We start from the raw sequence: 18684 nt of genomic DNA on the forward strand, positions 1-18684 counted from the left end.
GCTCCTAGTCATATTAAAATCAAGATGGGAGCAATGAAACATAAGGTGTCTATCAAAAATATACTCATTCTTGTTCAACTTATTTCGATGTACAGTAGAGATATTTTGAGGAATCAGCAGTTAAGTCATCTATCCAAAATAAACGAATTGTTTCGCATTTTGTAACTCTGGACCTGTGAATGTGTTTCTATGCAGAATAAATCTAGGCCATTGTTGAAGTCCATATGTTTACATAAGTTTTTAAAAACATACCAGATAAGAGAATATATTACATAAATTTTATATATTCTAACATTACCGCAACAATTAAATACAACCCAGTCAGAAAAACAATGACAGAATACACATGGAAGAGAATCTTTAGCTAAAAAGTATACATCCACAACCCAATGAATAGAGAGAAACACCATGTATAAATAAATATGAGTTTATTTATATCTTTATATTGATATATATTTAGTTTGAACACAGTGAGCAGAGTTGTACACATACAACCAATGAATTTCTTTCAACAAAATCAGTCTTCAGGTAAAATTCCTAGAAACAAATTGACAAATATATATCTTTCCGAAACACATAAGAAAAAATAACAATAAACATGTGCTTAACCTGCAGCCTTCATAAAAAAGAAGTCTTTACAAAATTAAAATATTTCCAGTCTTTTATAATAAATGCTGCTCTTGACTTCAATTTGTTTCATATCTACTATTTGGATTACTGTATTATTGACATGATCTCTATCATTACAAATTTACACTGGAATACTGGCATAAGTGCATGACAAAAAATATCATTAACCATGTATATGTCCATTTTATCATAACATTTCCTGAACTGATAGATGTGTTAAAGTTAAAGCTTGGCATTATGTATTCAATTCATTTCTTATTATGTTTATTAAAAAGTTAGCAGCATAATGATAAAACCTGAAGAAATTTAGCTCTTACTTTTTAACGAAACTTTAAGATAAGAATGGAATTGCCATTCTAACATCTAGAAAAGATCCCTTTAGAAATTGGTAATTTTCTATATAAAGTCACAAAAAAGACAATAGATCATTCTGATCAAACAAAGAATATCCAAATCAAGATACTGTTAGGAATAAATTAATGAACAAAGCAACAAAATACAATTTGAGCAAGAGATCTTATAAATCTGAATTAGACTATTTTCATATTACTGAGTTTTGACTCTAGATAATAAAATCTTTTTGACAAGTAACCTACTCTATGGTATGACACCCTGGTACTTGGTTAAGGAAGAGCAACCAAAAGAAGTAAAATGAAACGTAATTGATGCAGTTTTGGCGCAAAGTTAACTGTTTTCTGATCGCTTGTCATGTAAAGAAAACACAAAACAATTGAATTTATCCCCCAAATTGTAACAATTGCAAGTTTAATTTAAATTGCTCTAACATGACTGAGAACCAGGATGTCCAACAACAGAAAAGACACCTGTTGAAAAAATAAACTCCAGTGAAAAGTCAGTAATATGAAAATAGTCTATTGTGAATGTATACTGAAGCTGAATGCTTAAATGGTTTATGTTATAAACAATGATTTATACAGAGTCCTAAGTTTTAGACTGAGGCAAGAACATAATAAGTGAAGGAAATTTTATAATGTCAATTTTTGTGTGTGAATTATTTTTTTTTAGCAATTTCAGATAAAAACTAACATGGTTTTCAAACTTAATGCTATTTCTCTGTTATTTCTATACATTAAAAAATATTTACATAATACATAGCAAGAAGAATTTTACATTCAGAGATATCTTTCAATCACTGCTATTTATATATCACTTAGAGACTAGTTTTTTATCACTTCAATGCTGCTTAAAAACATTCATTTACCTACTACTGATCGGACATAATTCTCTCTCTAATGTTCATGTTATAAAAAAAGAGAAAGTACACTGAAGTCTTGTAGAAATGCTTTCATTCAATATTCTGATATTTTCTAGTTGAAAAACATAACCAAGAAAATCCAGCAAAAAATATAAACCAGATGCTCCGCAGGGCGTAGCTTTATACGACCGCAGAGGTTGAACCCTGAACGGTTGGGGCAAGTATGGACACAACATTCAAGCTGGATTCAGCTCTAAATTTGGATTGTGATTAAATAGTTGACACAGCATAGGTTTCTGACACAGAATGAATGTGTTCTAATGAACTTAAAATTTTTGTTTCTCTTAGAGCAATTCACTATGCTGTTGAATATTAATCCTCTCAAAAAAATGTTTGAAGAAATTTTCTTTTTTATTTATGAAATTTCAAATGAGAAAAATTGAACCCAATTTTTTTAATCACATCCCCCTTTCCCTTATTCCAAAACTAATCTCAATTAAAATTTCTAATGGAGTTTGCAACAATAACTACTCATCTAAATACATCATAAAATATTAAGATGTAAAAAAACTGCTTGTTATCACTGAATGGTAAAGATTATTTTAATTTATCAGTTGGTAGTAAAAAGTGAATATAGATTGTATATTGTATATAACAAAGATTTAAGTTGATTCTGGACAAAGAAAGATAACTCCAATTAAAAAAAAATCTTGCTATTGCACAATATTTTGCAATTAGATATTTCTTGCTTACTATTCTGGACAAAGAAAGATAACTCTAATTAAAAAAAAATTTGATATTTCACAATATTGTGCAATTAGATATTTCTTGCCATTGCGCAATACTGTGCAATTGAAAAGACTTGCTATTACACAATACTTAATATAATAATTTTAGATCCTGATTTGGACCAACTTGAAAACTGGGCCCATAATAAAAAATCTAAGTACATTTTTGGATTCAGCATATCAAAGAACTTCAAGATTTCAATTTTTGTTAAAATCAGACTAAGTTTAATTTTGGACCCTTTGGACTTTAGTGTAGACCAATTTGAAAACAGGACCAAAAATGAAGAATCTACATACACAGTTAGATTTGGAATATCAAAGAACCCCATTTATTCAATTTTTGATGAAATCAAACAAAGTTTAATTTTGGACCCCAATTTGGACCAACTTGAAAACTGGGCCAATAATCAAGAATCTAAGTACATTTTTAGATTCAGCATATCAAAGAACCTGACTGATTCATTTTTTGTCAAAATCAAACTAAGTTTAATTTTGGACCCTTTGGACCTTAATGTAGACCAATTTGAAAACGGGACCAAAAGTTAAGAATCTACATACACAGTCATGACAGTTAGATTCAGCATATCAAAGAACCCCAATTATTCAATTTTGATGAAATCAAACAAAAGTTTAATTTTGGACCCTTTGGGCCCCTTATTATGTTGGGACCAAAACTCCCAAAATCAAACCCAACCTTTCTTTTATGATCATAAACCTTGTGTTTAAATTTCATAGATTTCTATTTACTTATACTAACGTTATGGTGCGAAAACCAAGAAAAATGCTTATTTGGGTCCCTTTTTGGCCCCTAATTCCTAAACTGTTGGGACCTAAACTCCCAAAATCAATACCAACCTTCCTTTTGTAGTCATTAACATTGTGTTTAAATTTCATTGATTTCTATTTACTTAAACTAATGTTATTGTGCGAAAACCAAGAATAATGCTTATTTGAGCCCTTTTTTGGCCCCTAATTCCTAAACTGTTGAGACCAAAACTCCCAAAATCAATCCCAACCGTTCTTTTGTGGTCATAAACCTTGTGTCAAAATTTCATAGATTTCTATTAACTTAAACTAAAGTTATAGTGCGAAAACCAAGAAAATGCTTATTTGGGCCCTTTTTGGCCCCTAATTCCTAAAATGTTGGGACCAAAACTCCCAAAATCAATACCAACCTTCCTTTTGTGGTCATAAACCTTGTGTTAAAATTTCATAGATTTCCATTCACTTTTACTAAAGTTAGAGTGCGAAAACTAAAAGTATTCGGACGCCGGACGACGACGACGACGACGACGACGCCGACGCCAACGTGATAGCAATATACGACGAAAATTTTTTCAAAATTTGCGGTCGTATAAAAAAGTAAAAGCTTGGTTAGTTTATTCCTAATTCTACAGAATATAACTTGATTGAATAATTTTTCTGTTCCTTACACAGCAAAACAATAAATATATTCTGGAGACAAGAGCCTATTACTCTTTAAAAAAAACATACAGTAAAAGAATATTTCAGAAATTATTGCTATGTCCATATTAACATGATTAATAGGAAAATGTGGCAGTATTAGGTCACAATGGTAAAAACTTACATTGACAACCTCTTAAGCAATTTCTCTTCATGATTTTTTTTGTGATTGCATTAATTTATTAGATTTTACATTTTCCCCAATTGTCAAAGAGTTCCATTAAATGCAAAATGTTTTTAAATATTATTAACAGCAAATAGATCTTATTAAGATTTTGTCTTTTCTTTTTCCAATTACTAACTAAAATATAATAAGTCTTAGGAAGTGTATTTTTTTCTTGTATGTTTTTTTTTAATACAAAGAGCTGCAGACTAGTATTTATATTAATCACAATCTGCTTATCAATGACTTTAGGAGGCTCTATGGTATAAAAATTTCAGAAAAAAATAAACATTTTTTTTTTCATTACAAATTTTATTTCTTACTTTATTAGTTGTTACTTTATCAAAAGTCCAAAAATCATTCAAATAAATTAATTCGTTTTGGCCCCAGATGACTTTTAAAATGTATGTATCATTGAAAAAGCTCCAAATTATCTCCCTTAGGTGCGAAATTGCCATTTTTTTGTATTAAAATTGAAATATCTTTTTTAAATCATTGGTGATCTATATTTTTTTATTATTATTTTCAAATAAGCTGTACTTTGACTAAACTATTGTAAAATTTTAGCGATTTCTGTAATTTAGTTCTTTTTTTATTTCGATATACCTCATTTTGTCCTATCAGTTCAACAGAAAGTAAGTACTTTTACAAAAATGTATGCTTCTTTCTAAGGCAGATTGTGAGCATAAATGGACGGTGACCCCATTTTTTTATTTAATTTTTCTATCAAGTATAAGATAAAGTGCATTCATTTTTTGTTTTTTTTGCATCCGAGCCTCCTTGAGCGTCAGACTGAATAGTTGTTGTGTAGTGAAATTATCACAAACCTATTATAACAACATCAAGTTCAGTGGTGCTCAAAATTCAACAATATATCTCACATCTCATGTATTACTAAAGAACCAGAGACAAGGCATAATTATCTACATTCTCCTTAATCTTTTTTTTTCTATAGTCATAAAACTTGACATTATGAGCAAACTTAGAAATTAACTTTTGTTATTTAGTATGGAAGTTAGTATAATATTTATTTAAAAAAGTTTCTTTGTTTTTCCTTTGTTTTTCAAATGTTACTATAAAAATGCTTCCTTAAAGCATATATACAGACATATATCTTTTTTTTTTATGACTGCTATACGGTAAGTGAATTGTCTGCCATCCTTTTAATTTAAAAACATAATGCATTTTGTACAACTAATTCATAATGTATTTACAAGTATGAAAATACAATAATAATCTGTACAATAAAATGAATGCATGTTGTGAGATTCTTGTATCAGATATTTTTTACAAAGATTATTTTAAATGTGATGCAATAAGCATGAACATAGAAACAATCCCAGAATCAAAATCTTGATTGAAACTGTAAGAAACAATGCAAAATTAATCTAAATTGATGACGGCATCTAATATTTTTCTAATATGATGATGTTTGACTTATTTCAACAGTTTCTGTTTCAACAATACTTTGAATTATGTATACTATAAAAAAAAAAAATCCATGATCCTATTCTTATTGTCATTATTAAAATAGAAATTTATGTATCAACAACATATTATTTTTTCAGATGATTTTAAGACAAATGTAAGATTGTATGAGCTCTACAAATGTTTACATAGTTTGAAAGAATTCAATAAGAAATATATCAGAAAATAGAGTCTATACACTATTTTTTTTAAATTTCAGTTCTACTTCGACAAGCCAAATCTGTACGGAATATTTAACAAAAATTTGTGACATAGGCATTTCCTATCCTTTGACCTTAATAGTAGCTACATAATTTCAAGGTCAATCATGAAAGTGACAATAAAAAATCATTATTCAATCTTCTATCAAAACAAATATCATAAAAATTTGACTAACTGTCAATTCTGTTTTAATACCAGTCCATGTACATGTACAATCTATGACAAAACATAGGTGGATAGAATATTTTACAAAATCCTGACAGAAATATATAATACTATCACTAACTCAGTTCTGTATTGCACAGTCAAAAATATCATACAAAATTATTAAGTACATTACAAATTTATAAAATGGTTTTAACAATATGAATATAAAAATATCTATTTTCTACAAGTGATATGAAGCATTTTTGAACAGCATTATCTGATAATATTGATTGGGCATGCCAAGTCTTGAGAAAGAATAAAAATTATATTTTATGTCAAAATTAAAAAAAATATGGTATCTTTGATCTGGATCATCGTTAAGTATAGTTTCATCAATCAAAGTTTATCAAAACACTTAATAAATTCAGGTTTTTTTTACTGCTATTGTTTTTCCTTTATATAAATATTAGAAATAAAAGTTTGCAAAAATTACTAGTGATTACCTCAAAACTTGCTTCCATTGCACAAAAATATAATGATATGTAAAAAGTATCAATTTTTGCAGAAGTACACCTGCAATTCTAAATTATTCTTGGTAATTTAATAAGCTAGTTTCTTTCTGTCTTTTCTATTATCTGAATGTAAAAAAAAATTCACCCAAAAAGTCAAAAAAAATCAAAGCAATGTTTGAAATTAAACTTTCCACTGATACCTAATTAGATAATATCCTCTTGTATAAGGTGAACAGGTATAAAAGTGAATATGCATACCATAGATAATAGCTCTGGTTAGGTGGAGTTGTCCCTAACCTATTTACTTTTTTTGAATACTCAATTATTTATGAAATGCACAGGTATCAGAATTTTGCATAGATATACAAATATGAAATAGCATATATTTACATGTATCACATAATGAACTAAAAGATTTCCCCAATATGGGAATGCATATACTGTATAAAAGTTTACAACCGTAACTGATAAAGCAAATTATAGCACTAACCGTAACTAAAACAAGCCCTTCAAATCACACAACTCAAAAACTTGTATAGCTATTTATATATACTGAATATACCCTGATGTCCCGACCTTGTTTTATGTCATAAAATATCAATTGCATACTTCATAATCAGCGTAATACACACCGATGATATTTCATAAATTATGATTTCAATGTGAAATTTGATATAAAATTTACCGGTATCAACCATATATGAAAAACATTAAATAATGGCAAATTAAAGCTATATCTAATTATCAACTAAGTAGAAAAAATTAGAAAATCTTATTCTTAACTCTCTTCAAATTATTATTCTGAGATGTAAAACTGCTAACCTGACTACAGATTTTCTGACTTCTTATAAAAATAACTATTCTTCCTTTGCTAAATTAGTTCAAAGACTATAAGCATCTATAATTTAGCTCTATATAAAGTTCTTGTATGTTATATTATGCTTTTTTGACTAAACAATAACAGGTGATGAGTTGTCTGATTTGAAAGGTATTACTGTAACAAAATATAATGCTGTGTTACAATGATGTAGACTCTGATCTTCTGTTTTTAAATAGATCGTAATAATCCGGTGGTGATTTTATCTGTCCTATTGGTTTTAATAGCATCTCTTTACCTGCTACTGTTATGTGGTGATTCTGAAAATACAAAATAATAACTGTACGTTATACAGTAAATTAAGAAATAATTTTGTAGAATGGACTATTTGTTTTTCGTTCATTTTTTTTTTTTTTACATAAATAAGGCCGTTAGTTTTTTCGTTTGAATTGTTTTAGATTGTCTTATCGGGGCCTTTTATAGCTGACTGTGCGGTGTTGGCTTTGCTCATTGTTGAAGGCCGTACGGTGACCTATAGATGTTAATGTCTGTGTCATTTTGGTCTTTTGTGGACAGTTGTCTCATTGGCAATCATACCATATCTTCTTTTTGATATTAAAAATGTGAGATTAATAATTGAGATTTCAAGAAAATCTGCATACAGTTATCAGATATACAAATGCAAGTTCTTATTATTGCAAAACTGTTTAAGTCGCATTATTCACATTAATAAAATCCTCACAATCTTTTTAGAACTTACAGTATGCTAAAAGAAAAATAAATATGAATTAAAATTAGGGTCAAAGAGACAATACAATGACTCAGAAACATTATGACATTTAGTGGTTAACATAAATAGTTCATTTACATCACTTTATTTTTACATGATGTTTCAGAGTTATTAAATCTATCTTCTTTTTCACCAAATAGTGATACAAACAAATTTTACAATGTATTAATCACTTATTTTTGTATTGTGAAACTACTTTTTTATGTATTTTTCAATGCTATCTTTTTCATATACATGATATACTAGTGGGAAAGAAAGTAAATTTCTCAATATGTGACAAATATTTTATACATAAACTTTATATCTAAGCCATTAGGAAACTTCATCAAGTTTATGCTTCAAATATGTTAGAGTGTGCAATTTCTCTATATAAACATTGTTTTGTACATTAACACATGCTTGTGTAACGTTAGATGACATTATAATGCCCCTGCTATTGCTAAATTAAAGTTGGTCTTGTTTGACTTTTGGTGAGATTTTGATATCTGCGACAGTGTCTGTTAGAAAAGTTCTGAGTAACTTTAGCCATCACGCTTTAAATTTCAAATTAGAAATGACTGTGTCATTAAAAAAAAATCCTATTCTTTAAATTTTTTGTATTACTTTACTTACCACATGATATAAGATAAGATCTGCTAAAGTTGCATGTTTGATTTGATTTGTTCCAAAGAACTGGTATCCGTTCTCTGTTGTATCAACTAGGAAGTGTTTACATCTGTCTGATGCTCGGTAAGATATCGTATAACCCCAAACTCTCTCACTAACTCGGACTAAGTAACTACCGGTGGGTTCATTGATTAACATAGTCTCAGCATCCATTCTAGGAATAATACCTAAAAGTATAGACATTATTTTTTTATTTTTAAATATTTCAGTTTGTCACAGCAATCTGTAAATAATTGTCAATAATAATTCTATATATTATCTAGTGCCTGATAAGAGTAGACTAGTCTGACAGATAACCAATATATATGTCTGTAGAAGTAGACTACTCTGAAAGGAGAGTAGTTTACCTAACCTTATAATGACTTCATGGTTTAGTTAACAAGCAAGCTAACTGACAATTCTAGGACCTTTACCTAAACAATCAATGCATTCTGCTGTAACAGTGTAGTAATGTGACCCTATCCCTAAATGAGGCATAAAAATTTAAAACATTCCATTTTTTTCCAAGACTTGGTGTGTAGTATTACATCTAGCACAGCCAGAATGTTAGCACTTCAGCATGGGTCTTACAGCTTTTTGGTAGTAGTCCTAATGAAAAATTTCCATACCCCTTTATACTTATCATATAAGTAGATGCAAGGCTGCAGAAGAAAAGGTAGTAAAATTTCAATAGCGGTGTAGCAAACCAATCAAATTCTTTCACTATTGTTTTCCCCCCCCTGTTATTTTTCTATTGTCTGATATGTGTAATCGAAAACATGAAGATGTAACTGAGTTATAAGAAAATGTTATGTGTATGTACATCTTTTTAACAATTCAACCTATCTACCCTTAATAATTTACCGTTCATATCAAGGGTGATGGAAATATAATTTATTCTTCTAAATTATTCAAAACTTGAATTTATTTTCCCTAAAAAATCATGTCTTAAAAGCACTTTGCTATTACCAGACAGTAAAATACTGTCAAAAATAATTAAAACGTAACCTTTATGTTTTCGAGAGAAAAAACACATCATTTTGTGGTAATAAAAACATCATAAAGACTTATGCCTTTACAGTATAATGTATGAAATCCTCAATATGTATAATTTTTTTTTTTTACCATGGAACCATTCTGCAGGTTTATTAGTTTGGGGATCTAGACCAGCACTCCGTTCTCTTTCTTCATCATGAAACCAAGCAATTATTGCATCTCTGTTTTGAGGTCTTGGTGGTCTACTCTTCCTTTTATGTGCTTTAATTTTTTCTGAATTTCTGCAAGAAAAATATTATTTATTAATTTGCACTATATCATAACTATAAAGGAAGTCAAATAAAAGGACTTTCTATTACATCTTAATGTTTGTTTATGATTTTTTATATAAAGAAATGTTACATGACATAGTTGTACTTCTTGTACCAGAAACATTGTTGCAATGTACTTAAAACAAATTGTGTTTGACATTTGTCTAAACAAATATTGATGAGTGTAAAAAATTTGCTTTCCAATGTTCCCCAACTATGCAAATGTCATTTCTACAAGAGCAATAACTCTAATATTTGTTTTATAATTCTATCATTTTTTTTCATTAATATTCTAAAGATATGTAGGTGTGATATTGTTACAATGCATATCTCGATACAAACAGCGCTTATAATAAAACTTGTTCAAAACCTAAATGCCTATCTTAACATTTCTTTTGAATTTTTAATCAAAGTGCAAAAGTGCTGGAAAAGGTACTTGATATATACTAAGCAATATGTGCAGGTACTCCACTTTTTGGAACTCAGGCGCAGATCCAGAGGGGGGGTTCCGGGGGTTGGAACCCCCCCTTTTTTTTTGGCCGATCAATGCATTTGAATGGGAGCATATAGCTGGAACCCCCCCTTTTTAAAATGGCTGGATCCGCCCCTGGAACTAGTACGAGATAATATCCTTTAACACAAACATTTCCTGTATCAACAGTTATCAATTATGTTTTAAACACTGTTACCATTATGAATATAAAATACAATGATTAACTTTTAATTTATACAGTCAAAAGAAATATGGTTCATTATTTATAATATTATTGAGAAATTTTCATTCTGTATTTATTGTCTCATACCCAAGTATCATGTAAATTCAAGCACAGCTGTCATCAATATTATTTCAATTTTAATCTGTCAAGTCTATTGCATTTAACAAATCGTTATTACCATAAACAAGAATGTGTCCTCAGTACACGAATGCCCCACTCGCACTTTCATTTTCTATGTTCAGTGGACCGTGACATTGGGATAAAAACTCTAATTTGGCATTAAAATTAGAAAGATCATATCATAGGGAACATGTATACTAAGTTTGAAGTTGATTGGACTTCAACTTCATCAAAAACTACCTTCACCAAAAACTTTAACCTGATGCGGGACAGACGGATGAACAGACAGGCGGACAGACGGATGAACGGACGAACGGACGCACAGACCAGAAAACATAATGCCCCTCTACTATCGTAGGTGGGGCATAAAAAAGTCTTCCAATAATCAATATAAATGTATACTTAGCACACTCTTTTTTGGAATAAGAAAACAGCAAAAAAACTCAGGAGCCTGTAATTCAGTGGTTGTCGTTTGTTTAATGTGTTACAAATTTGTTTTTCGTTCATATTTTTATATAAATAAGGCTGTTAGTTTTCTCGTTTGTTTTACATTGCCATTTTGGGGCCTTTTATAGCTGACTATGCGGTATTGGCTTTGCTCATTGTTGAAGGCCGTACGGTGACCTATAGTTGTTAATTTCTGTGTCATTTTGATCTCTTGTGGAGAGTTGTCTCATTGGCAATCATACCACATCTTCTTTTTTATATTGCCAAGTAATATGGTGGTAATTTATCTTAAGAGCTTCAATGATAAAGATAACATGTTAACTAAGACCAAATTTAAACTCTTTATAAGATTTATGATTCTTTAGATAGATATAAGAAGATGTGGTATGAGTGTCAATGAGACAACTCTCCATCCAAATAACAATTTAAAAAAGTAAACCATTATAGGTCAAAGCCTTCAACACGGACCATTTAAATTTAACATCATTTATCATTGCCAAGTATTCAGTCCAGAAGCCCCAACCTCCTTTTTGACCTTTTATTTTTATTGAACAACATGAAGAGGATACAAGTTACTTCTAGACTAAAAGACTACATAAATACAATTAAGCGGTTAGAGAAATATTGTGAAAGTGACTTTTTGTGATGAATTGATTTATATGAATACAATTGTAGTACACAACAAACTTTTTTATATATATTTTTTTTTGCTTGCCTCTTTCAGAAGCTTTTTATAGAATTGAGAGACGTATTGAAAAGAAGATATTTGAAAACAAGAATGTGTCCCCAGTACATGGATGCCCCACTCGCACTTTAATTTTCTATGTTCAGCGGACCGTGAAATTGGGATCAAAACTCTTATTTGGCATTAAAATAAGAAAGATCATATCATAAGGAACATGTGTACTAAGTTTCAAGTTGTTTGGACTTCAACTTCATCAAAAACTACCTTGACCAAAAACTTTAACCTGAGGCGGGACGAACAGACGTACGGACGGACGGACAGACAGACAGACGAACGCACGTACAGACCAGAAAACATAATGCCCCTCTACTATCGTAGGTGGCGCATAAAAATTGATCTCATGCAAGTAACTAGCAGCTATGACTTTTTAGGCATTACTTTCACATATGTAAGCTAAATGATGGATCACCCTCATTGATGAAATGTAAATTTACTCTTATGCCCAAGATGTCAAAACAGAGAAATGCATTATTTAGTCCAAAAAAAATTACTATCATATAAAAGAACAGAGTTAAAATGTATCCCACATGTTGCACACATTTTATCTATCCAGGACAATAATTAAAACTTTTTTTTGTTCTTTTAAACAATGTATAAATGTTTTAGAGGAATGAAGGCTTCAAAGTAAATGCAATGTGATTTTCGTTATAATTAATTTATGTGATTTTCGTTATAATTAATTTTTCAAAGGGGCATAACTAATTAAAAATATACAACTGATCAGCACTTATTTAGAAAAGTGTCAAAGACATGGCTGAAATAAAGCTATGATATAAGTTTCCTAAAATTCATGCAAGAATTGTACACATGAAAGCGGTAACAATCTAATTTTCCATATAATTAATGTTTGCAATGGGCATCACTCTTTTACAAATAATTAATCAGCACTGATTTTTGAAATTTGTTAAACACATTGCAAATATAAACCTATGATAAAAGTTATAAGTTTTATAAAAATCAGGCAAGAATTGTACACAATAGAACTTATGATGCAATTTTCAGAATGATGGACATTATTTCTAAGTCCTCAGTAACAAGTTTGTGGGGGAACAACTAACTGGTTAATACTGTTTTGGATCTGAAAACAACACCTCTTGTTCCTTTGTTAAAATTAATAAGTAGCCATCCAAGAACCAGTACATTTATATGATCCATAATTTTGAATATGCTATTAAATGACTAAATTCAATGAAGTGAAACTAGCAGGTGCGTAGCTACGTTTACGTCAAAACGCCCGGGCGTACACTTGAATTTTGTTAATAAAATATTTTAATGTATAGAAAATAAAAATAAATTGTTAGAAGCACATCAGCTTTATAATTCTTTCTTCGTTGGCTTGTAATTGCAGATCAAATTGACGAAATTTACTTTACAGTCAAATGGTATCATATCATTTATTTGTTCATTTTCTGTCAAGTCTGAAGCTACTGTGAGTTTTATACTCCCTTCCCTTTTGTTTTAAGCAATCCTTTATCTCTTTAGATTCGTTTTGTGGTTTACAGTTTTGTCGAGCCTGTGACATACATTTGTTTTTAGGACGCCAAAGCGATCCTAAATTTCGTCGGCGGCGTCAATATCTAGGTTTAGTATGTTGAAAAACTTATTTTTTAAATAATAATAAATTTGCCAAACCTTTGTGAAATTTTCCGGAAGTTGAACAGAAACTGTTTATGGTCAAAAGAGTAAACTGACTGAGAGCATAATATTGAAGTTAGTTTTCCTGTGTTTTTCGGACAAAATTAACAGGTATTAAAAGTTAAAGTGTGGGGGTTAAAAAAAAATTACACAACAAATTCATTGTCAAAACTTCATCGAATTATATAAATGAAACTTCAGTAGATTCCAAGCATTTTATACAATTTTTGTCTGAAGCAAAGTTTTGAAAGTAAATTATTTGTTTATTCATTTTTCAGTATTATACTGATAGACTGTATGGCTTTTTTATAAATTATCAATGCATCAATCTCCATAAATTGTCATGAAACTTGGGCCGAAACTAGTACTCCAGATCAAGAAAAAATATCTAAAGAAAATGTTGAATTTTTTTAAAATCCTGTAATGGACTGATAAATGGATTCACTTTTTGCGGGGGGGGGGGGGGGGGGGGGGGGGTATCCTCGACAAAAAAAATCAGGGTTCCACAGAACCCTTTACGATATCTAGCATTGCACCTGAACATTTCTGAAGATTAATGTTCATTTACGAAATTTGGAAATAGAAAGGTGATTTTTGTTGGTTAATTGCTTTACCCTCACAGCTCTTTTAAAACATATTTAAAAGCTACTGGTTTTGACATTATCTCTGAATCCAATGACCATTATATTTCAAATTATCTTAATGAATAATTTAACATAACAAATAGACCATTTAGATTCTAAAGTATGTTGCTACTGATGAGTTTTAATGACAGGAATGGTATTCATTCTCAACAAATCGTTAGCTTCTGGGGGCCTCGCTCCCTAGATCTAATCCACTACCAGAAATTGTTTGACATGGATCAGCGTGGGGTCCTCAGAAATAGGACCATAAACAGACCCCACACCAAGGTTCGGGCGTACACGTAAAAATGACCTAGCTATGCCACTGACTAGTAAATAATCAAAACTCTAGATATCAAAAATGCATTTCGCCACACTTTCAGATGTTTGTGTAGACAGAATTTATGAGGTTTTGTGCAGAGTATCACTAGCAAAATTAAGTAAATTTTTTGAAAAGAACATCCTGGTTTGCCTTTGGAATGGGGCTGGTATGATATTTAATTTTTTTTCAAACATGCCCCTTCCAAATATGTGGAAGAATATAGAAGTATTCAGTGAATAGGGAGTAGATAATCACTGAGTCTGAAAATGCATTTTCAGGTAAAGCATGCTTGCATGAAGGTTGATATAAATTTCAGGAAGATCTGGTTTGTAATTCCTGAGAACAGTTTGACTAAGAATTTAAAGGATATATGGGCAGACAGACACAATAATGGAAGGAAGGAAAGACATAAATCATGATATATATATTAATAAAATAACCAAAAGAAGACCACTACTATTTCTAGGAAATACAGAAACCCTTAAAAAAAATCTGTTAATTATTTAGAAATTTTTGAAAATTGAATCTTTATATTTGTATAGGTTTGAAAACTGAATTTCTATGTCTATAAGTTTGTTAGGAAAGCAAAAGTTTTTCAGAATTATATAAATTTTTTGATGTGTGAAAATAAAAGTATTAATATGAACTTCAAGAAGGAAGTAAAATGTCTACCATAACCTGTGTACACACTTGACTTACCCGTTGTCTTCTCTAATAAATAAAAAATATATATACTTAGCATACTTAGATATTTTCCTTATAATTATTTAAATTTTGAACTGAATAGTTGCGAAATAACATTATTACAGTACACAAAAAAAATAATTTAATTCTTTTATCATTTAACTCATCAAATTCGCAAAAAGGATTGATCTGTCGTTCCTAAATTAATTTTTCAAAACCATCATCAATTAATATAAATTATATTAAATCTATCAGAAAAACAAACTGTACTTTTAATTCCTTTTGCAAACTAATAAATTATTTAATTGTTAACTAATATGTTTTTCACACCACAGCTTCACAACCACCACACTAAATTACTATGAAACTAATTAAATAAAAACAAAATGGATGATAACTTTTGTAAAGTGGTATTAAATCAAAAATTATTCTAGCAAAATAAGTCATGCCAATGCAGCCATGCTTCCAAATAGAACAGAAATATAAGAGTTTTAAAAAAATGCATTTTTGCTATTTATTAGTGATTTGTTGTTAATCATACTGGTACTCTATTTGAACAAATACCTATATCCAGAGACTTAATAAATCATTTAATATGCAAAAGTCTAGCAGTTTCCAGTCTTAAGCGAAAATCAGAAATTTTCTAAAAATATTGACAACTTTACCCATTTTTACAATCATATTTACTCTATAAATTCACAACAGCTGATAAAAAATTCATGGTTCATTAAAAAAAATAATCTAATTTAAATTCTATGTACTAACATGTGCAAAATATTATGCATTACTAAAAAAAACTGATGGTGTAGGACCCTCATGGGTAATCAAGATTGTTAAAAAAAACCTTCTCGATATAAAAAAAAAAGGTTGAGATTCTATATCGAAAAAATAGAACTGGTCACCGTTCAAACCAAAGAATACATCATTCTCTTCAGCTATACTGTGAAAATATGTGATGAAAATTCAAAGTTCATTCAAAATACTGAAAAATTCAAGGACTTGTCTGACTGATAAGTGGCAACATGTTACAAGTCATCACTGTCAAGCTTTTTACTAAACAAGGCATTCAGTTTGTTTGGTAGTTTGATGAGAGAAAAACTTTAATCAAGTCACTGTTAATGACCTTTAAGAACAGTTAGATATGCAAAATAAAGTCTTTAAGTTTTGAAAAGATAAACAAAATGAGATTACTGGAGAGATGGACCTTGCTGTCAAAAATAAGTTAAATGCTATTTTTTTTTCAAAGGCAAGTTATACTGAGGTATCTAAATATAAATACAACATTTTTTTTTTCTGAATACAATTCTCGTGTTTGAATAATTTTGTTATAGGAAATATTTTGACAGCATGGCAAAAATCATTAAATAGAAGATAAGGATGAATGTGTATGTTAGCCTCATTCTGAATTAGAAATGGTAGGTCTTTTTTTTTCTGCATGTCTGGTAATTCATGAAATCTCTAGTTAACTTTTGGTTAGAATAATTGCAAATTATGGAGTTAGCTCCCCTATAATATTAATTTCTAGTGCATTTCAACCAAATTATATCTTAAAATAACCGAAAAGGAAAAGGAAACAAAATTATATTCGTGCACCATTATATATTTTGAACTTTAATTAAGTTAACTTGAGCAGGTTTTTTTTGTCATGTTTTCACCAATGTCTGATTCTAAGCCAGATTGGCACTTTTATAAACATAAATTTGTACTATAATCCCTACTCCAAAGTCTTCTCCACTTTTTCAAAGAATATATTTGTTCCTGAAAAACGAGTTGATAGTCATTAATAAAAAATAATCTGCAGCCCAAACTTAAAAAAAGCAAACATACTTTGGAGGTAAAGGAGGTTTATCTTTGCCTGAAGCAAAAGCAGAAACTGCAGTCAAATTTCGAGCCACATGCCTAAATGAGTTTCTGACTTCCTCCCTGGCATCACGTGCCAACTGTCTCATCTGTACTTCTGCATCTTTGGCTCTCTTTTCTAGAGAAAAAGAAAGCATGGTATTGTCAGTAACATACATGTTATCATACATATACAACAATAAGATAACAAAAATTAATGTCAAATGAAATATGATTTAACAGTTTTATGGTTAACAGTCCAATTTTTGATGTGTTAAAATATCATGTATTAAGAACAATCCTGACTGAGCCATCATTTCAAATTTCCGTTTTTAATGGTGTTTTAAACCTATACCAGGTAATCATGATAATGGTGTCAATAGCAGGCTCTTGCTATAAATTGTTATATTTAAAATAAAAGGTAGATATTCACTTAATCACAGGACTGTGCTGCAAGCTTTCTGTACATGCATACACAATACAAATGCAATGAAAGCTCATGCTTATTAAAGAAATGAATCTTTTTGTAAATAATACTTCAGATATATAGATTACAAAATTCTTTGTTACATTTTATTAAATTTATTAGTCTGTGTACTGAAAATTAATGTACACATTTAGTAATAAAGTGTATCATGAATTCATTATTAATAGTGGGATACCAGATTTCAGGGATTTCATTGAAATAAGTGAATCACGAAATCTAATGTTCAAAGAAGATCAAATATTCTAAAATTAATATACAAACATTGACAAAATCATGACTTTAAAATTCAGGGCTTCCAAAAAACATTTGAGCCAGCCGGACATTTTATATCTGATCCCCATTTTAATCCCTTAAGACTTAGTCACAAAAGGCAATTATGGTAATCAAATGGCCATTCCAATGATAATGACATTAGATTAAAAAACGATTTTAAACTTTACTTTGATATGAATTTGATGTTAGGATGTAAACTGTTAAATGGGCAGTGGTGCATCATTCAAAGTGTGCACATCAGTGTGCTCATATCTGCCATAGACTCTTTATTTGTGCAAAACGACATGTCAAAAACTTTATTTTCGTTTTTAAAATCATGTTTTTCTAAACCGGATGTTGCCTTGACAATGGTAAAACATGGACCATAAACGGATACGTAAAATCCGTGTACGTTTACATAGCATGACTGAGTGAAGAAGCTCTTTCCACGTTATTTCTTCAACAAAATACTTGAAATGAACGTTTAGATACAGGTATCAATGATAATTTTAGCATTTTGAAGAAATAAAGGATGCATAATTAAATTTCCCACCTTTGCACATGTGCACACATGTTCTAGTTCATTCAACGTAGTTCTGACGATTTTCATTTAAACCTTTTAAAATTTCTCATCAAATCATGTAGA

General features: G+C 29.8%; 1 protein-coding gene across 10 annotated transcripts in view; it reads right to left on the reverse strand.

Moving 5' to 3' along the window:
* Nucleotides 1–4552: 4552 nt before the first annotated feature.
* The window catches only part of LOC139488439 (SH2 domain-containing protein 4B-like), a 50906-nt gene continuing 36774 nt past the window's right edge, over nucleotides 4553–18684 (reverse strand). For 7 of the 10 annotated variants that reach the window (XM_071274037.1, XM_071274033.1, XM_071274035.1 and 4 more), the window contains 4 exons: nucleotides 17288–17438; nucleotides 9987–10138; nucleotides 8829–9049; nucleotides 4553–7746 (listed from right to left, as the gene is read on the reverse strand). In XM_071274037.1, coding sequence (XP_071130138.1) covers nucleotides 7627–7746; nucleotides 8829–9049; nucleotides 9987–10138; nucleotides 17288–17438 — 644 coding nt within the window. In that variant the 3' untranslated portion in view covers nucleotides 4553–7626. Of the gene's footprint in view, nucleotides 7747–8828; nucleotides 9050–9986; nucleotides 10139–15475; nucleotides 15488–17287; nucleotides 17439–18684 lie in introns of all 10 variants that reach the window. The other 3 variants (XM_071274041.1, XM_071274040.1, XM_071274039.1) reach the window with 2 other exon arrangements.

Source organism: Mytilus edulis, chromosome 9 (genome assembly GCF_963676685.1).
Source record: "Mytilus edulis chromosome 9, xbMytEdul2.2, whole genome shotgun sequence".
Lineage (NCBI taxonomy): Eukaryota > Metazoa > Mollusca > Bivalvia > Mytilida > Mytilidae > Mytilus > Mytilus edulis.